Source organism: Carcharodon carcharias, chromosome 19, assembly GCF_017639515.1.
Source record: "Carcharodon carcharias isolate sCarCar2 chromosome 19, sCarCar2.pri, whole genome shotgun sequence".
In the NCBI taxonomy this organism is placed as follows: domain Eukaryota; kingdom Metazoa; phylum Chordata; class Chondrichthyes; order Lamniformes; family Lamnidae; genus Carcharodon; species Carcharodon carcharias.
The window spans coordinates 22,727,602-22,749,101 of record NC_054485.1 but is presented as its reverse complement, the minus strand read 5'-3'; the positions used below and the strand labels follow the sequence as shown (position 1 = coordinate 22,749,101).

Here is a 21,500-nt window from a genome sequence, read left to right as displayed (position 1 = left end):
AAATCCTGTAACGCTCTCCCTAATGACACTGTGGGTTTAACTACACCACATGGACTGCAGCAGTTCAAAAATGCAGCTCATCACCACCTTCTCAAGCAGTTGGGGATGGGCAATAAATGCTGGCCTGGCCGGTGATGCCCACATCCCATGAATGAATAATTTTTTAAAAAGAACCAGCAAGCCTAAAATGGCCTAGCAAGCTACACACTTCAAGGAATGAGCAACAAATGCTGACCTTGCCAGTAATGCCTGTATCCCATAAAAGAATAAGGAAAAAAATGTGGTTAGAATCTGGAATGCACTACCTGGGGGGGGGTGTGGTGAAGGCCAAGTAATTGAAGCTTTCAAAAGGCAATTGGATCATTATCTGAAAAGGAAAAATGTGCAGGGCTACAGAGATGAGGCAGAAAGCGACATGGGGTGAATTGCTCTTTCACAGGATGGGCACGATGGGCTGAATTGCCTCCTTTTGTGCTGTAACCATTCTATGATATTACCGGGACTGAACCAAAGCTTGGTTGGTTTTAAGGAGTGCCTGAAAAGGAGGAGAGAGAGGTGGACAGGTTTAGGGAGGGAATTCCAAAGTTTAATATCTAGGCATCTGCTAAGGTGGAGTGATTAAAATCAGGGAAGTGCCAGGAATCAGAATTGGAGCAGTGTAGACAGAGATCTCAACAAATAAAAGACTTGCATTTATATAGCATCTGTCACAATCACCAGACATCTCAACGTGCTTTATAGCCAATGGAGTACTTTTTGAAGTGTTGCCACTGGTGTAATTGTAAATCTCAGAGGGTTGTACGGCTGGAGGAGGTTACAGAGTTAGGAAGGAGGGAGACCATGAAGGGATGAGAATTTTAAAGTCAAGGTGTAGCCAGGTCAGCCAGTGTAGGTCAGCAAACACGGGTAATAACTGAATGGGACTTGGTGCAAGTTAGGACATGGGAAAGAGTTTTGGATGAGCTGAAATTTTCTAAGGATCCAAGATGGACAGTGAGCCAAGAAAGCATTGTATTAGCCAAGTCTAGAGGCAACAAAAACACAAATGCGGGTTCCAGCAGTGGATGAACTGAGGCACAAATACTGCAGAATTAACAATGTAGAAGTGGGCCATTTGGCCCAGTTAGTCTATACCAGTGTTAATGCTCCACACAAGCCTCCTCCCACCCTACTTGATCACAGCCTATCAGCATGTCATTCTAGTTTTTTCTCCCTTATCTAACTTCCCCTTAAATACATCCAAGCTATTCATCTCAAATACTTGTGGTAGCAAATTCCACATTTTTACCAATCCTGTGTAAAAAAAAACTTCCTGAATTCTTCATTTGGATTCATTTGTGACTATCTTATATTCATGGCCCGTAGCTTAGGACCACCCCACCAACAAGGCGAAACATTTTCTCACCCTCTACCTCTTCATACTACTTCATAATTTTAAAGATCTCAATCAGATCACCTCTGTTTTCTCTTTGCTAGAGAAAAGAGGCTCAGCCAGTTCAGTCTTCCTTGTTGAATTGGAAAGTTCCACAGGTGGGAATTATGAAGAGATGTTTAAACTTCTTCACTAGTGACCCCCCAAGAGAGCAATCGAACTTCTCGGGCCACATTCTCACAATGCAAAGATTCAAATTTGAAGAACACTTCACATTGAATTATAAAGCTTTGTAAATATTAATTGCCTAACATTCAGGGTTTGCAAACATACCATCTAATTTCTATTTCTTTATCTGACCACTCCTTCTGAAAGAACGTGCTTTAAATCATTGAAAGAAAGACAAACTACAACTGGCCAATTGTGCAATTTGTCCAGTGAAAACCAATTAGTTGGCCTTCGATTCTTTATGTTCATGAAGATATTGCACTGAATTTAGCTGGCTAAGCTCTGGAATTTCCTTGCTAAATCTTTCTACCTCTCCATTCCTTTCAGAAGCTCCTGAAAAACCTACTTTTTTGACAAAGCTTCTTGGTCACCTGTCCTAATATCTCTTACCTGATTTGGTGTGAAATTTAGTTTGATGATACTCCTGTGAAGTGCCTTGGGATGCGTTACTATGTTGAGGCACTATATGGATGCATGTTCTTGAATAGCAGTGAAGTTACTGATAGACAAGCAACTCATAGCCAATATTTGGACTTCAAGCTGTCTGCCAAAACTGATTTTGTTTTTCATTTGCTTTATTTGAATTGTTAAGTTAATGGAATAATTCTTGTGAAATTCCTACGTGAATAGATCTTTTGCAGTAGTTTTGCTCAGTGTGGCAAACCCATTGGCAAACATCCCCTCCTGTGACACTAAGAATTAAATAAACAAAGCACCTTCCAAACCCACAACCGCTATCATCTAGAAGGATAAGGGCAGCAGATAGATGGGAACATCACCACCTAGAAGTTCCCCTCCAAGCCACACACCACCCTGACTTGGAGTTATATTGTCGTTCCTTCACTGTCACTCAGTCAAAATCCTAGAATTCCCTCCCTAACAGCACCATGGCTGTACCTACACCATATGGACTGCAGCAGTTCAAGAAGGCAGCTCACCATCACCTTCTCAAGGACAATTAGAAATGGGCAATAAATGCTGGCCTAGCCAGCAAAGCCCACATCTCTTGAATGAATAAAGAAAAACAAAAGCAATATTCAAACAAAGACCAATAAAAACACAGGTACCCAGAGGAGTAGACAAAAGAAAGACCATTGGTTTTGTTTCCTCTTTTGCCTTGTCCTTTGCACCTTGTGACAGTCATGGCTCAGTTGGTTGCACTCTTGCCTCTGATTCAGAAGGTTCCAGGTTCAAGTCAGGTGGATGTAAAAGATCCCATGGCACTATTTCAAAGAAGAGCCAGGGCCTTATACCCAGAATACTGACAAATATTTGTCCCTCAATCACGGTAAAAGGAAATGGATTATTTGGTCATTATCAGAATGCTATTTGTGGGACCTTGCTATGTGCAAGTTGGCTGCTGCAGTACAACAGTGACTGCACTTCAAAATAACTTAATTGGATGTAAAGTGCTTTGAGATGTCTGGTGATCATGGAAGGTGCTATTTAAATGCAAGCCTCTTCGATTGGCCTTTGCTCAGCTCTTGAATATTGGGACTTCTCCCCATTACATCTCCATGTTTTCTTGTTGGTCTTTTTTGGCCCTCCAACTCAATCCTGGTCGATTACATTCTTTTTAACCCTTTTTGCAGTTCGCTGGTCAACCCAGTTAGGTTTTGGAATCTGAGGCTGGGAAGAAGAGTGAGTCATTCAGCTGCCCGTGACTGCACCACTATTTAATAAGATCATGGCTAATCTTCCACCTCAATTCCACTTTCCCATCCAATCCCCATTTCCCTTGATTCACTCTGTGTTCAAAATCTATTAATCCCATTCTTAGAAATAATCAATGACATTAATTATTGATTGTATGCACAGCCCTCTGGTATAGGGAATTCCAAAGATTCGCAATTCTCTTGAGTGAAGAAATTTCTCCTCCTCTCAGTCCTAGGTGGTCAGCCCTTTATCCTGAGATGATGACCCCAAGTCCTACACTCTCCTGCCAGAGGAAATAGCCTCTTAACATCTATATAACCTGTCCTCGTAATTTAACTCTTTAAGATCTGGTATTATTCTGGTGAATCTGTGTTGTGCCTCCTCCAAAGCCATAATGATCTTCCTGAGGTGAGAAGCCCAATACTGAGCACAAGAACAAGTAAGGTTAACTCTCACAAATTGATCACAAGGAGATTGTGGACTGTGCCTGCAGATTTCTATCACATCAGAAGTCAGCTTCACCAGAAGAGAGGGAAGAATTGAAAAGGGAAATAATCCTTGCTTACCAAAAAAAAGACACAAGAAATTTAGGTAATCTGGAGAACATCATATATAGATAAGTTTATTTATGCTCAATAATTTCAAACAACATACAGGCATGAAAATGAAGTAACTATCATAATGGAGCTTACAGGGTCATTTAAAATGGAGGTCTTGAGAATCATCTACAACCAAAAACCTCTTCTTCTTTCAGGTACTGACTGACCTGCTGCCTAACTGCAGCATTTCCTGTCTTCATTTCAGACTTCCAGCATTCGTTTTATTTTGAGAACGATCTTCTGATGATTTAATGTTTACTTGTTGTTTCCTTGCTCTACTCCTGCCTCCTATAATGCATTAAACTTCCACTGAGTGTTACTGAGGTTCTCAAACAGATCCACATATTTGTGGGGTCTTGGATTGACTGAGAATCCCAAGAGAACAGACAAGAGGGGGACGGGGGAGGGTGTGGTGGAGTTGCTACGTCAACCTTGTCCAGGGGACATGGAATGATGATCAATTTGAGCTTTGTTTACTGAGTACAGCAACTGGGGCTTTGACCAGACCAGACCTATACTAAAGCCACAGTGCAGTTACTGGCGGTGTCCCAATGGCAGAAAAGCATTGTGCCAGTGATAGTTTAGCACAGACAGTAAACAACAGAGTGGGAGGAACAATGTCCTTAAACACTCAGCAGTGTGCAGCAAGTAGGCAGGTAGTGGAGGGTTACACCTGAAATGGTGCCAGTGCTCTCAGCAAGAGCTACAGAACCTAATCTCAATCCAGGAAGAGTAATGACATGTTGTGTGGTGCACATTTACTAGGCATGTTGCTGCACCTGTAGAGTTACGTTCCAGGTGAAGGAAGATACAGGTTCTCGCATGCATGTTCACTATACTGGACAGCTTTAGCAAAATTTCATGCAAGTCCCCTTAACAGGGATACTAATTAACTTTACTTACGGAAATGTAAATTCTGAATTGAGGAGTAGTGTTAGAATTTAAATGGGCTGAGGAGTCTGTGATTAGTAATCTATTTGAAAAGGATTCTTCAACCCAAAAAGTTCGAGGACCAATGACTTAAGGAAACTATTTGTACAAGCACTTAGCCCATCACTGGAGTCTATTGTAATGGAACAGTGCTGAAACTAAAAAGCTAATGGAATAGCAGACATATTGCAAAAGGTGGACTTAAAGCTATTCTCAAGTTGTTTTAAAAAAGTACAATGAATTATCATTCCATTGTATTATATACAAAAATAATATATAAAATGTACAAAACCATTAATTTTGCACCATATAAAAACATTTTTTTGTTTTTTTTTCAAAACCGTTTTATGAACAAAAAGAAATTTGTTGAACAAATTTACCGCCTTCCCCAGCTGTCTGTGATTTGGGGCCAGGACGATCCCAAGAATTCACAAGAGATGTTCCATGCCAAAGATTTGTCACACCGCAATGGCAACATCACTGCTGACCTGTGGGAGGGGACATGAAACAAAAACCATCACTTTGCTGATTCCCTTGCTTGCATTCTCTCAACCCCTTTTAGTGTTCTTCTGCTGAAGGCCCAAACCCTTGCAGAGGTTAGGGTTGCAAACACTGGCTGGAAATATTCAGGGAGGTTTCATCAGATCCTCACTCACCTGTACACTCACTTGCTACCACTTTCTTCAAGGGGCATTGGGCGGGGGGGGTGGGAGGCGGGGGGGAGGTGGGGGAAATGGGAAATGCTGACAAACCTGACCAGCTCTGCCCATCATAGTTTTACAGTTTCTTTGGAACGATGGCCAGCTGTGATGCATTCCTACTGGCTTGGCTGCTAATGTCAAAGAGCCTCCCCATCAAACCGCAAAGCCCATTGTTGGCAATGGTAGAGGTTCCCAGTGGTTTGTGAAAACACTAATGGACCGTTCCCCCACGCACCCTGCAGATTTTCCAACTCATAGATTGTCATGTGGCCAATTAACATTCCATTACAATCAAAAGCCATGTTGCAATGTGATCCCAGCATCTGTCACACAATGTTGTCAATGTCATAGAGCTGGAGGGCTTTTGCTACTTTTGTACAAAAGAGCTGCAAAATTCTTTGACAGGACCATTTGTCAACAATGACATAAAACATACCTGCAACTTCCAGATGTGAAACCAAGGCCAATAATGAATGGACTATAAAATTTGAGGTGGGGTAAAGATCAACCAGTCAATAATTTTAGCTAAACAACTGACAAATGCAAAACGCATTTCAACAGGAGTTAGCGAAATGAACGTAGGCCAGTTGTATGATGACCAAATAGCAAGAACTCTCCTATTAACCCAATGTTGTCCAATGTGCAACTAAGTGCATATACCAAGGGGGTCCCCTGGTCTGGCCTGAGATTGCTGATGTCTGGCTGAGCAACAGCAGGGTGCTTTCTATTGGACTGAACAGCCCCATACTTAGGAGGGAGTCAGGGTTGCCATCAAGGTTCACCCATGGAAAATAACCACCAAATCAATCGTTTTTACTGCCACAGATTGAACCAGGCTGTTCATAACCTCACAGAGTTTAGGGCTGGGGATGGTTACAGAAATAGGGAATCTGAACACAAGCTTGGAAATTTTATAATTGAGGCTTTGCCAGGCCTGGGATTAATGGAGATCGGCGAGCAGGTGGGTGATGAGTGAACAGGACATAGTGTGAGAGTTAGTATGCAGGCAGTTTTGGATGCACTCCAGTTTACAGAGGTGCAAAGTGGAAAGTTGGCCAGGAGATTTGGCCCACTAAATAGCCACCTGTCATGTTAAGTTACACCGATGATGATCTTGTTAATCCCACTCAACAAAATACCCTTGGTGGCTTCTTTCTAAAATGCCTGCCGTATGTGCTAAGGTGCGCTTCAGTGAGAGGCAGCTCAAGTCTGGTCTGAGTAGAATGATCTTTTTCTTACCGTCAGTTTGATTTTCTTCTTCATCCTCATCCTCGGTCTCCACTTCTTCTATCTCCTCTTCAGCTGGAGAGAGAACATGTAGATATGTCACTCAACTTGCTGACTGGAGCAATTCCAGATTGGCATTTTGTATTATTTGCTTTGAACTATTGCTTTAAGATGGCTGGTGGGCAGATTCTGGAAAATTTAGTGCAATTCTTGAATAGGAGGTTTGCACAGTAACCCTACAACATTTTCAACTTAAGTTTGATTGAAAATCAAGCCAATTGGATACCACAAAGGCTATTGGTGAGTACACCTGATCTCAGTTGGTGATTCCATTGGGAGTGTGGGAGTGATTCTAATTGAAAAACTCTTTCAAAGATCCAACAAAGGTATGATGGACCAAACAGCCTTTTGTGCTGCATCATCCTATGATTCTATTAAAAAAAAACTTGAATTTAGAGTCATAGACATCTAAAGCACAGAAAAAGGCCCTTTGGCCCATCAAGTCTGTGCCAGTCAAACAAGTACCTGACTATTCTAATCCCATTTTCCAGCACTAGGCCCATAGCATTGTATGCCATGGCATCGCACGTACTACAATTTATCTAGTACCATATTATATCTCTCAGAAATGCCTCAACCGTTTACTTATTGTCCCTCATGCAGATTAAGTAGGCACAGCATGACAGGCCAAATAGCCTCCTTCTGTACCATATCATTCTATGAGGTCCCAGGTTCATTCTTAGGTCTGTGCTGAATTAGCTACTCTCAACCAAGGTCCGCAGTAGAAATGTAAAAATTACTTTCAGTACCCCTAGGCTATGGAGAGAGGAAAATCAGACTTGGTTCCCAACTGCTGGTTGCTGTTTACTGGCAACTGGTGAAAGTTCCACCCCAAACACACACCAGAAGATGGCATGATTGGTTTTAGCCATCCGGTATACCCATTTTCAAATAACCTGTCAACATTCACTGTTTGATTATATTAAGGGTTATGGAACCAAGGCAGGTAGATGGAGTTATGGTACAGATCATCCATGGTCAAATTGAATGGTGGAACAGGCTAGAAGGGCTGAATGGTCTCCACCTGTTCCTATGTTCCTTCCAATGGATTTTATTGATACTCCATCCTTGTACACACTCTGAATAGCACTCAATAATGGGGCACCTAGAGTCCCCAGGGTGAAAGGTCAGTGTTCCTACCCACTCTCCTTGGCACAACATTTTTTTTTGCCAAATGCCAGTATTTACAATGATAGTACCTATTCCAAATGATATGTTTTTCAGGGTTTCTTCTGCAATTTCCAAATCCACTGAAAATTGATCCATGTTCTCAAACCCGTCTTCATGTTTCAGCATGTGAGAAGTTCTGGAGGCATCAATGATCCTGGAATTTCAATTAAAGAAAATAATTTAGATGTGTTTGGACACTAAGGAGTCAAGAAATAGGGATAGAGCGAGAAGGTAAATCTGAGGTAGAAGATTAGCCATGATCTTATTGAATATCAGAACAGACACAAAGGGCTGTATGGTCTCCTCCTGCTCCTCTTTTTTATGTTCTTAAATGTTAAACCAACCTGCACAATTCTTTTATTATTGTTGCTTTGCATTTAGATGAAAGAACTAATTGGCAATTGGTCATCATTGACAAAAGAACCAGGGAGGGAAAATGAGGAGACATTTTCTCTGCAGTGAGTTGTTACGATCTGGTATACACAGCCTTAAGGGATGGTGGAAACAGATTCAATAGTGACTTTCAAAAGAAAATTGGAAAACGACTTTGAAAAGGGAAAAAGAATTTGCAGGGCTATAGGGAAAACAGAGTGAAAGTGGGACCAATTGGATAGCTCTTTCAAAGAGTAGGCTGCAGGCACGATGGACCAAATGGCCTCCTGCTGTTCTGCATCATTCTATGAATGTGCATTTAAGTACATACATACGCACAGGATGTCCAAAAAATAAATGATCAGATATTCTGTTTTTGGTGGTGTTGGTTAAAAAGAAAGAAAAACTTGCATTTATGTAGCACTTTTCATGGCCACCAGGCATCTCAAAGTGCTTATAGTCAATGAAGTGCTTTTGAATGCAGTCACTGTTGCAACATAGGAAAAGTGGCATCCAATTTGTGCACAGCAAGCTCCCACAAACAGCAGTGTGATAATGACCAGATAATCTGTTTCTGAGATGTTGTTTGAGGGTTAAATATTGGCCAGGACAGCAGGGAGAACTCCCCTGCTCTTCTTTGCAATTGTGGCATGGGATCTTTTACCACCTGAGAGGGCTGGCAGGGTTTCAGTTTAACATCTGAAAGATGGCACGTTTGAAAGTGCAGCAGCCCCTCAGTACTACACTAGAATGTTGATTTTTATGCTCAAGTTTCTGCAGTGGGACTTAACCTTGAGGCTTTGAGACGAGAGTGCTATCACCTGAGCAATGGCTGACACTCTTTCAGAGAGGAATGTTGGCCCAGACTCCACAAATGCCAAGGTGTACTTAGTAACTTAGATTATTCATGAATAATTATTGTTTACATATATTGCATGAGGTCAAAGGTTAAGCATTGACAGCTCAGCTGTTGAAACAGCACAGATCTCTCTTTATACTGCTCCAACTGTGACGAACGCCCCACAAGTTTACAGTGATGGTATTTTCATTGCTTACACCCTGAATGGGATGTCGAATTGGTGACCCATCTATTTGTTCATTCAGTAAGTTGTAAAAGATCTCAGGGCAATTACTGAAGAAGATTTCTACCTGTCCCCGTTTAACCAACAAAAACAGTTAATCTGGTCATTTAATTGGTGTTTGTGGGATCTTGCTGTGCACATTTTGGCTGCCACATTTCCCTGTGTAACATAAGTGAGTGCCCTTCAAAAAAGGCACAGTTCATTGGCTGTGAAGCGCTGGGGGACATACCAAAGATGTGAGAAGTGCTATATCAATGCAAGGTATTTTCGTTATCTATTGACTTTCGTTGGACAGGATTGGGTTCAGTTGTCATGACCTCCCTGGTAAATCAGTTATCTGATGTTCACTGTTTTGACTCACTGAACTTGGTATCAGAGGCCAACCAGCACCCATAAACCATGTCCCAGAGAGTATTCAGGAAAGGAGAGAGAGCAGCTTGGCACTGCCCAGTTGATCCAATTATTTATTACATTCAATCCTTTCACTTAGAAAATGGAAGGGACAATTGAGTTAAATGTGCTGGATAATTAACAAATTATTTTTTAAAATTAAGAAATAATGAGATGCGAGTTTGTTGACACTCAAATGATACTTACTTTTCCAGGAGTTTCTTTGCATTCTGTGGAAAGGAATAGAATATTGATCAGATATTTGAATATTTTATCATGTAAAGAACATCTTTCTCAACAAGCAATAAATCTAAAAGTGCATTTGGAACAAAATGCAGGGGAATATCAGCGTGTATGCACTGACTTGTGTTCACTCTCTCTCCTGTTGTATGGAAAACCGGATGATATTTATATGTTTAACTGGTTTATTGGAGAGATAGTTAGCAGCACCAGCAGGACTGAGAAGATGGGATTATAAACATTAAGCACAGCCAGCTTCCCCAAGATCTTTAGTGAACGAACCCAGTATAGTATTGAATTGTATCTGGATGAGGAAAACAACCCGTATTAAATTGGTTGCTCTTGGTTTGGGCATTAGTTGTGGGCATTAGAAAGTACAGGGCACAACACAACTCACAACTATATGGAACTGTGCATTACTGGATATAAATTTATAGCAATAGATATATCCTGCGATGAGAGTAACTCACTTCCTGACTCCCCAAAGCCTGTCCATCATCTACAAGGCACAAGTCAGGAGTGTGATGGAATACTCCCTACTTGCCTGGATGAGTGCAGTTCCCACAACACTGAAGAAGCTTGACACCATCCAGGACAAAGCAGCCCACTTGATTGGCGCCACATCCACAAACATTCACTCCCTCCACCGCCGATGCACAGTGGCTGTTGCTGGGTCAAAATCCTGGAACTCCCTCCCTCACAGCACTGTGGGTGTACCTACATCACGTGGACTGCAGCAGTTGAAGAAGGCAGCTCACCACCACCTTCCTAAGGGCAACTAGGGATGGGCAATTAATGCTGGCCTAGCCAGCAAAGCCTACATCCCACAAGTGAATAAAAGCAAACAAATTCAGGGAAGGAGTACAAGTACAAGTGTCTCTTACAATAAGGAAGGCAGCAACTCCAGGCTCCTCCATGAATTGAATGGCATTTTCCACCAGCTTAGAGGAGGCCTCTAGATGTTCTTTGTATTGCCTGATCAGATCCTTGATGTATGCTACTCTCTCCTCCTGTTCTTTGGTAATTGATTGCAGCATTGCATCTTTCCTTTGCTCCAGAATGGTGTATAACTTGTCAAACTGTTCCATGAGCATGTGTTTCTGGTGTCTGCTGTTCTCCTGAGGGAAAAGAGAAACTTCACTGTGTAATAGAAAGTAGATATGCTCTCCAACAAATGTGACCAGTTCCTATTAGATATTGACACTGACCTTATCTTTTACCTGAGCGACAGCTAAACCCTATTAGATTGTGTATGGACTGGGAATGCCTCATTGAATGCACTGATTAATCAGTTACTAATGAGAAAGTATAGAGTCAGGATTTTCACCAGTAGTGAGAATTTTTATGCAGAGGATTGCTATACCACAAGTGTCACTCACAGTGACAAAGGCAGATAGTCAGGTGACAACAAGCCTGTGGCCACCCCGCTTATTGCAAGCGACACTTGCAGAATGCTTCACCGTTACCCATTGTCAGATTATTGTCGTCTGTACTTTCTAACTTTAGTCCTGCACCTAACCAAATCTGACACAGTATTTTTTTTCTTTTTGAATGAATTAATTGTCTCAGCATTGCTTGCTTTGGCTGGGATTTAGTTCACTCTCTTTTGTCTCCTTTTGAGGCATTTTGCATTTACATTCAATTAACAATATCATTCATTTAGCACCTTTAATGTAATAAAACACCCCAAGACATTTCATGGGAGCATTGACAGTAAAGCACAAAATCTAATGAGATATTTCATCAGGTGACCAAAAGTTTGGTCAAAGTGGGATGTTTTAAGAGCTGTTTTAAAGGCAGAGAGATTAAGAGAGGGAATTTCAGAGTTTCGGGTCTTATCCTGAGCTAAGAATCCGTTTAACTGTGTTATCATCTCAGCATTCTGAAGGAGTCATGAAAGAAAATTGGGTTATACTTTGCACATTCCTGATCCCTGGGACTTTTTTTTAACCTGGTTTATTTTACATGAGCTATTTTAAAAGAGACGTAAGGAATTCCGCTCAATGTCACTGGTCTTGATGAGATTAGCTGTTGCCGCAAAAGTGAGGGAAGAATTCGGGTGCCTATTTAAGGAACCCACTGTTCAAAATTTGCTGTCAGTTATGCCATACCTCGATGTTTTTGCATGTCTCTTCCAACTGGTCGACAATGACTTGGACCCTATCATTGCCAGCTACAAGCATGGCGATCCCATCAGTCAGCTCTGTCTGTGGAAATACAGGAGAAAAACATGCATGTTAGAAGGAGTGACTGTGGAAAAAAAAAACATCCAGTACTTAACAGGAAGCATAAGGTTTGAAATGGAAAATCACAATTCTATACTGCAAGCTTTTCTACAATTATTAAAAGCTGATTATAAGGTCAGGGATGTTACATTTTAATACTTCAATTAGGCCATTCACACCACAAGTTAGTTGGTTTCAGCTCTGCATTGAAACAAATTGTATAGTGCAACACAAATTTGAAACCATCTTAGCTGAATTGAAGCATCTAGAAATGGTACATTATAAAAGTCTTAGGGGTTCCTTTTTAAGCTGTTACCATTAACAGCTGGCCTTTTAAAAAGTATCACATTCATATTAAAAGTGCACTTTGCTACATTGTATTTACTGATCTAGAACAGCATTTTGCACTGTACAGCATTACATCAATCCAGAACACTGAGTTATACTGCATCGTATCATGTTTTAGAACAGAGAAGAGTTCTGTGCAGATATTCAAGATGTGATACTTTTAAAGGTAACTTCTAGATCGTGAATAAACAAACTCCATTTTCTCGAAATTTGGACTTCTAATCTAAGTTACTCATTACAAAGATAACTTCGCCCCAGTACTGATAACATTGTAGCCTTCAACCAGGACATTAACTTGCATTTACAATCTCGTAATTTCCTTCTGATGAAACGCAGAGGTGAAGGGGATGTGGAGGCACAATCATTTATAAAACTTCACTCAATTGCTTCCTGCCTTACATCAATTTGAAAACATTATGGGTTGTCTGTTATTCTAGGTCAATATGATACTGCACAATATTTGTGTCATTCTGGATCAGGGTACTTCCAGAAGCCATAGAGCACACTTCTAGAAAATGTGAATGTAGCCAGTTCTTCTACTTCAAAGAAAGTTAATCATTAGTTGATTTATTCATCTGAAGATATGTTTAACAACAACTATTTACAACTTGCCATGACTAGTGTAAGCCATGGCTCAGTGGGCAGCATTCTGAGTTAGAAGGTTGTGGGTTCAACTCCGTCTTCAGGGACTTGAGCACCAAATCTAGCCTGACTTCTAGCGCAGTACTGAGGGAGTATTACACTGGTGAGAAGTGCGGTCTTCCAGATACAATATTAAACTGAAGTCCACCTGCGCTCTCAAAAGATCCCGTGATGTTATTTTTACAAACAACAGGGTAGATAGCCTCATCATCCTGGTCACTATTGATCCCCAGTCAATATCACCGAAAACAGATTATCTAGTCATTATCACGTTTCTGTTTCAGGGAGCTTGCTATGCATAAATTGGCTGCCACGTTTCCTGCGATACAACAGTGACTACATTGCAAAAGTATCTCATTGGCTGTAAAGCACTTTGGGATGTTCTGAGATCATGAAAGCTACCATAGTAATGCAAGTTTTTTTGACCCAGTGATTTACTGCAGTTAAAGAATAGGAAAGCTAAAGCAAAGTTTCACCTTAGCAATAGAATAATGCCAGTCCCATACACAGTATAATGCCCCTTTGGTTATAGGATAACGTAAACTCAGTTACTGCACTACAACACTAAGTGATATGTTAATATTTTGGAAATATTATGGTGTTTACATGTATTATTTTGACATTCATGTTGCATTCCTGAATTTAATCCTGGTAAATTTGGATTATTGATCAAGATGAGTTTATAGGTGGTCACGTCATAGGAAGTGAAATTGGCAGAAAACTCTGCCCTGTAGGAGCAATAAGCCAGGATGTTTATCACCACTTTCCAAACTGAATCTGACAATAAAGCAGCTCTCTAGTGGCTGGGTAGGTAAGTGCACTGCTTGCCTACAGGCCAGGAAGTCCCCAGATTCCACTCATGGTCTGTACTGAGTTAGCTGACTCAGCCACTTGAGGGCAGTGCATTTCATCCAGCTGCCTTTGAGTTCAGGAGAGGGAAAGTGAGACAGAGTTCCTGCTCCTAAAAACTTTCTATTGAGTCCAACTGGAAACCGGGTGTGGTTGGACAAGTTCGGGTGCTGATGTGGTGAACTTCAAGGTCAAAAAAGCTACCAATATTTGGTGCCAATCTCACACATGAAATGTGTTAATTTGGGTGAGATACTAGATGGTATGTGCCACACATACCCCAGCTACGGACAGCACCTTCTGGAGGGCCATAAGTCATACAATTCAAGGAGATCTGAGCACGTTTTAAAAAGCACAATGCAGCTTCAATTTCTCTGAGTAAGCAGGCAGACAGGCTGAAATGTGGGACACCATAGCTCAGAAGAATTCCCTCCTCCCACCAACTCAAGCCAGCTGTCGCACTGCGACACTCCTGCACTAAAATTAGCCAGAACTTAAAGAGGGTTTATGCGAAAGTTATTTTAACTCCTTGTTGCCCAGGCATTTCTGAACTGCTTTACACTCGTTGATCACATTGAATTCACAGGACAGAAACAGATCTAAAAACTCTATGCTGGTGTTTACACTCCACATAAGCTTCCTCTCACCTTTTACTTCATCTCTCACAACAACATTCCCTCTATTTCTTTTTCTCTCATGTGCTTGGAGTCATGCTATAGCCATTATGGCACAAAAGGCCATTCGGCCCATCGAGTCCATGCTTCTATATTCTTTTTGTTATATGGAGACCAGCACTGTGCACAATACTCCTAAGTGCACTATAATCAAAACTCTATGCAAGTTTTACATAATTTCTCTACTTTTGAATTTCATTCCTCCGGTGCTTTGCTTGTGCTTTTTAATAGCTTTGTTAACCTGCCTTGCTACCTTTAATGATTTTAAATGATTTTGCAATCCCCTTGCCTCCTCACAACCACACCCCCACCTCAACTCCCCCATTCCAAATCTTACCTTTTGCTGTTGAAATACATTCTGTAGAGGGGCCACCTCACAGTCCTTGTGAGCTCCAAAAACCTTGCACATTGAGCAGGTGGGAACTTGGCAAGAGATGCAATAAATGTTGATCTTTTCATCCTCATGCTCTTCACACATGGGCTGGTTACCTTTCTTAAAAGGTTTGCTGGATATCAACAGAATAAATGTATTTTCATCAGTGGGGCACTATTTACAAAGAAGAACGGGAATGATGTGAATTACATTGACTTCGCAGCACAGAAACAGGCTATTTGGTCAATCTGATGATTACGTTCCACACAAGCCTTCTTCCATCCTCTTCATCTAACCCTGTCAGTATATCCTTCCCTTCCTTTCTCCCTCATGTGCTTATCTAGCTTCTCCTTAAATGTAATTAAATGGAAAACAGTGATAAGACACAGTGGACCTGTGGTCACCAATCAAAAGAGAAAATACAAGTGTCTAAACCCAAAATGTATTTTTGCTTTCAGATGCTGATGAACTGGTTTTGCCTTTCCAGCACTCGGGTTATTTGCTTTCGTATCTGCAGAGTGATTGTGTCTGTCTTTTGACCATGTGAACTGACACCACCTCAAACACCATTCTGTCACCTGGGCACGATGAAGCCTGTGTCTGCATTGTACATTTGACACACCAAAACATCAGAGGAGAACAGATTAACCGATAATGGCAGAACTGGAAACATGGTTGAAAAGAATACGTTTTTGAGAAGGTAATTGAGGGTGTGGGTGGAAGCAGTGAGGGGGGAGTAGGGTAAGATCAAGATGGCTGAAAACTCCTGCAGCAAGTGAGGAGTACATGATGTGGAAAAGTGGGGTTGTGGTAGGGAGGGGACAGTGGAGAGTTGAACAGCAGTCTAAGATTGGGGGGAAGCAGGCTTGGATATAAGGCTGGGGGAGGTTGCAGAATTTGTTTTATTCATTCCCAGGATGTGGGCATTACTGGCAAGATTGCCATTTATTGCCTGTCACCTAGTTGGCCTTGAAAAGGCAGTGATGGCCCTTCATCATTAACCACTGCAATCTAGGCGCTGAAGGTGCTCCTGCTGTTAGATGGGGAGATCCTTGATTTTGATCCACTGATGATGAAGGAACGGTGACACTTGTCCAAGTCAGGATGAAGTGTAACTCAGAGGGGAACTTATAGGTGATGGCATTCCCATGTGGCCACTGCCCTTGTCCTTCTAGGTGGTGAAGTTGTTGGGATGCAAGGCGCATCCTCAACAGGGCCAACTCTTCCTTATCAATGGTGATGAAGGCATCCCATTGGATGGCATTTTGAAATCTGACATAATGCTTTGAAATTATTTATTCCTTCTGCTACTGAATCTCAGAGATGATCATTGTTCATAAAGTTAAATCTCTCAAGATTATAATTTTTAAATGTTTGTTTTATATCAACTTATGATATTTGTATGTGGATAAATTATTAATTTCTAATCTAATGACTAGCAGTCATAAATAAGGTCAGCATTTCTTAAAGGCAAAGCTCAGCAAACTTGGTTAATTACTGGCCGACTATTTTTAAACACTTAGAAATAGCTGGGCTAAATAAAGTTTGTCGTCGTTACCACTTGAAATCTTGCCCTGATGACCTTGTGGACATGGATGCAGTGGGAAGTGATAATAACTTAGCAAGTTGCCATGGAGTGAAAAACATTCCTGAAGATATTGTTTGACCTGAAATATGCACAGTGCAGGTCAATGTACTGCTTCTTTTCCACAAGTATATGAGAATGAAAGAAAGAAACTAATTTCATTTATACAGCATCTTATCCTGCCCTCAGGCGTTCCCCCAGTGCTTGAGACCCAACTAGTTACTTTTGAAGAGTAGCTACCATTGTTCTGCAGACTAATTAATATATAGCATCTTCTATGCACACAAGAAATATGTCAGTTTGAAGGCACCATTTATGTATTAGCTGCAAAATTATCTTATTCTAATCTGTACTCAAAAGTATTATAAAATGGAGAAAGGCTTGACGGTTCTTTTAATTTGTGATATCAGCACCTGCAACATATCAAAAATCTTACATCTACTTCACTACCTGTGAACTTCTTACATTCACATTTATAATGCCCCCTATATTTTATAATACATATTTAAAGTAGTCACACTGTAATTACACCCTCCTATCAGTAAAGGCACTATAATATCACCACAAATGGAAGAGTGTCATTATTTGGAACTTACAACACATAAACAGGCCATTTAGCCCAACTGGTCTATGTTGATGTTCAAGCCCCACATGAGACTTCTCCCATCCTACTTTATTCTCACCAGATCAACTGATCTCTCTATTCCTTTCTCCCTCGAGTTTCCTCTCAAAAGCATCTATGCTAATCGCCTCAAACACTCCATGTGATGGCAAGGCCCAAATTCTAACCACTCACCCAGTAAAGAAATTTCTCCCGAATTCCTTACTGGATGTATTACAGTCTTAATCCAACTCCTTGGCCCTCACAACAGGCTTGATGCAGAAAGGGAAGGGATTATCCATGCTAACCTGATGCCTTCTTCCTTGTAGATATCAATGATGTTCTCCACTAGTAGGTTCCTCTGCAGTCCGTATACCCCATGACGGTCCAGGATAACTTCATGTCGACAGGATGGGCACCTGAATCTGCCTCCAGAAATCATGCTACCTCGACCTTGCCAGTATGGATTAGCAGCCTAAAAAAGCACACACAAATGTATGTATGTATACACAAAATATTTAGAAGAAGCATACACACCAGCACTGCACCAAAACTGGTTACGGTATTAAACCATATTCACTATATTTTAAAAATAAACAACTTTAGAAGATGTCATACTATTTTTAAGGTTAAAGCTTTGAAAAGTTTTTAGAGAAAATTATCTGGGAAAAAGTTTATTCAATTTTGTACTAAAAAGGTCACCCTATGCCTTAATGAGCTTGCTTACATTACTTCAGTAACTATACTTCAAAAATATACTTAATTGGCAATAAGGTTGTTAAGGACATCCTGAGGTCCTGAAAGGTGTTACAGAAATACAATTCTATCTCTCTTCCTACTAGTCTGTCTGCCTTTCTTGAAAAGCAATAGTAGTGAGGTCACAAGGTCACTGACTTAAAGACACTAACCTGGAACACATCATTGGCACATTTTCTGCACAAATTGTGTTGGCAAGGCAGGATCACGACTGGCTTTTCAAACATTTCGAGACAGATTGGGCAGATAAGTTGCTTCTCCAGTGTCTCCATTGTGCTGGATTCTCGAATTATAGTCGGCTGGAAATCCATCTCCAAATATAGTTCACACCACCTTCAAATCTGCTGAGTTGCTTTGCCTTTTCCTTCTCGTTCCTTTCAGTCGAATTCCTCGTTAGTATCCGATGCTCCACTTCAGAAGAGATTCAGTAGAGCTCAGGCGTTGTGATAAGATTACTCCTGGTTCCTTTTCTGTCTGTGCAGGGACAGCTCATGTCCTTTTTATAAACCGTTCCAGCGTCACATGATAGCTGGGGGTTGGGGCAGTGGGGGATGGAGGACATAGCCCTCAACATAACTTTTCCCATATTAGAAACTTGCAATGTGAAACTGAGAACAAGCAGGACCCAGCGATGCAATCACATGTGATGCTCAGCAAAACAACTTTCAAAGAAAGAATAAATAAAAATAAACATTTTACATAACTATAAACAGGTCAAGGTGAGTTGAGAACAAGTTGTCCAAGATGTACATCAAAAACAATTTTGTTTCCATACTGCACCGAGGAAATTTTGAAAGCACATTTACAGAGGGTGAGGATAATCATGGACACTGACCATGAAGGAGAAGAGCATCAGAATGTTAGGGCAGGGTTTTTTTCAGGAGACTTTTGAAGGCAGGAAGGGAAACAAAGTATAAGGGGGCAGGGGACTCGCAGAGTAAGGAGTATGGTGGTGAAAGAGTGGATTGAAAGGACCGGGAGCCAGGAGTGAAATGGAGAAGCAGACTGTCTATGGGGTTAGCTGTTTTCTTTGTTTCAACGCTACTGATTGGCATGTCCCGGATTATTTTAAGTGTGACCGATATTAAAGAAAACATAAATGCCATCCACTTAATGATTGCAATGATTCTGCAGCTCTTGCATGTGAAATATGCAATAAATACTGGCCTTGCCAATGATGCTGGCATCCCAAGAATTAATTTTTTTTTTTCAATTGTAAACGTAAGCCCCAGAACTTCCTCCTCATTTGCGCCTGGAGACACTCAAAATCTGAGGGCAAGTCAATCACGTGGCTTAAAAGTTGGACGTAAGTTATAAGCATGACAACAATTCACCCCAATTCTGCTCAATCTTTATACTCACCTATCAAATCCTCTGTCCAAACAAATTTCTACCTACAACACTGGCCACCCCCTGACTCTCAACCACGAATATCTTCCAATTGTAAATGTTCATTAGTCTTACCACGTCGAGACCAGATTTTCAGGTGCAGCAGAAAAGAAAGGCAGTTTTTCTGTTCTTTTAATTGCAATTGTCCAAGCATTTTTTATTTATTTATTCACATTCTTTCCACTAAGCACCTCTGTTCCCAGGCAATATAAATGGAGGGATGTTGGCGGTACCTGAAGGGACAGCGGCTGGAGTGAGAGTTCCTAGTAGTTGGCACCACCCACTCTGTCTGTCTCCCATACCTGGAGTGATGGCAAGTTGTTGTTTTAATGACATTGCTAGAAATGGAACATACGAATTAGGAGGAGTAGTCCACTCAGTCCTTCGAGCCTGTTCCGCCATTCAATAAGACTAAGGCTGATCTGATTGCAACCTCAACCCCACATTCCTGCCTCCTCCCTGATAACCTTTCACCCCCTTGATAATCAAGAATCTATCTACCCCTGCCTTGAAAATATTGAAAGTCTCTGCTTCCACTGCCTTTTGAGGAACAAAGTTCCAAATACTCATGACCCTCAGAGAAAAAGTTTCTCCTTACTTCTGTCTTCAATGAGAAACCCTTTATTTTTAAACAGTGACCCCTAGTTATAGATTCTCCCACCAAGAGGAAAGATCCTCTCTACATCCACCCAGTCAAGACCCCTCAGGATCTTAAAGGTTTCAAACAAGTCACCATTTACTCTTCTAAACTCCAGTGGATACGAGCTAACCTGTCCAACCAGGAAAGACATTCCTGGTATTAGTCTAGTAAACCTTCTCTGAACCTTAAATAAGGAGACCAATACTGTACATAGTACTCCAGATGTGGTCTCACCAGTGCCCTGTACAACCCTACTTTTATAATCAATTCCCCTCACAATAAACAATAACATTCTATTAGCTTTCCTAATTACTAATTACTTGCTGAACCTGCAAACTAGTCTTTTTTGATTGATGCACTAACACATCCAGATCCCTCTGAATCTCTCACCATTTAGATAATATACTACTTTTTTATCCTCCCTGCCAAAACGGAAAACGTCTTAGAACTCCTCATCTAGGCTACCTTTGCTCATCTGATTTTTCCAGTCTATATGTAGATTAAAATTATCGCCATGCCTTTTTGACAAGCTCCCATTATCTCTTCCTTTATACTTTGTCCTACCATGTAGTTACAATTAGGGGGCCTGTACACCACTCCCAAAATGACTTCTTGCCTTTATCATTTCTCATCTCGACCCAAACCACTTCTACATCCTGGTTTCCTGAACATGGGTCATCCCTCTGTAATGCGCTAATACCGTCATCAATTATCAGGGCCACCCCTCCCACCTTTTCCTAACTTCCTGTCCTTCCTAAATGTCACATACCCTTCAATATTCAGGTCCCAATCTATGTCATCTTGTAGCCATGTCTCTGTGCTGGCTATCAGAAAATACTTAATTATTTCTATTTGTGCTATCAGTTCATCTGTTTTGTTTCAAATACTATATGTGGTTAGATACAGAGCCTTTAGTTTTTTCATTTTATTATTTTTGTAGCATCTAGCCTTATCTACTGATTTACTCTCAGACTTTCACTCTCTAACCCTTCCTGTCATGGCCTGTTTATCATTTCCCATATTAATCCCTTTCTTTCTTGCCTTATCTCTACTCTTCGGATTACCACATCTTCCCAAATTTGATCCCTTGCCCCCACTAGTTAGTTTAAAACCCTCTCTACTTCCCTAGTTATGCGGCTTGCAAGAACACTGATCCCAGCAGGGTTCAGGTGTTTACCATCCCAATGGTACAGGCTCCACTTTCCCAAGTATCAATGCCAGTACCCCACAAACCGGAATCCACTTCTCCCAAACCAGTCTTTGAGCCATGCATTCATTTTGCTAATTGTATTTGTCCTATGCCAGATTGCACGTGACTCAGATAATAATCCAGAAATTATTGCCTTTGAGATTCTGCTTCTTAACTTGGCGCTTAGCTCCTCATACTGACT

The 21,500-nt window shown here is 41.1% G+C and overlaps 1 protein-coding gene across 1 annotated transcript; it reads right to left on the bottom strand.

Moving 5' to 3' along the window:
- Positions 1-3,848: 3,848 nt before the first annotated feature.
- Positions 3,849-18,550, bottom strand: LOC121291600 (E3 ubiquitin-protein ligase TRIM63-like). The gene is made up of 9 exons (XM_041213031.1): positions 18,233-18,550; positions 17,633-17,799; positions 15,103-15,271; positions 12,139-12,234; positions 10,912-11,145; positions 9,995-10,017; positions 7,973-8,097; positions 6,726-6,788; positions 3,849-5,273 (listed from the first exon to the last, which is right to left on the bottom strand). Exons 1-9 carry the CDS (start codon positions 18,389-18,391, stop codon positions 5,263-5,265), a joined length of 1,047 nt encoding a protein of 348 aa, XP_041068965.1. The 5' UTR covers positions 18,392-18,550; the 3' UTR covers positions 3,849-5,262.
- Positions 18,551-21,500: the final 2,950 nt, after the last annotated feature.

Bases quoted from the DNA above. Each gene is read 5' to 3' on its own strand.
- LOC121291600 (XM_041213031.1), bottom strand. From the start codon at position 18,391: ATGGATTTCCAGCCGACTATAATTCGAGAATCCAGCACAATGGAGACA. The intron at 12,235-15,102 runs GTAAGATTTGGA...GTATTTCCACAG, and splicing joins ATGTATTTCAACAGCAAAAG to ACAGAGCTGACTGATGGGAT. The intron at 11,146-12,138 runs GTATGGCATAAC...CTTTTCCCTCAG, and splicing joins AGACATGCAAAAACATCGAG to GAGAACAGCAGACACCAGAA.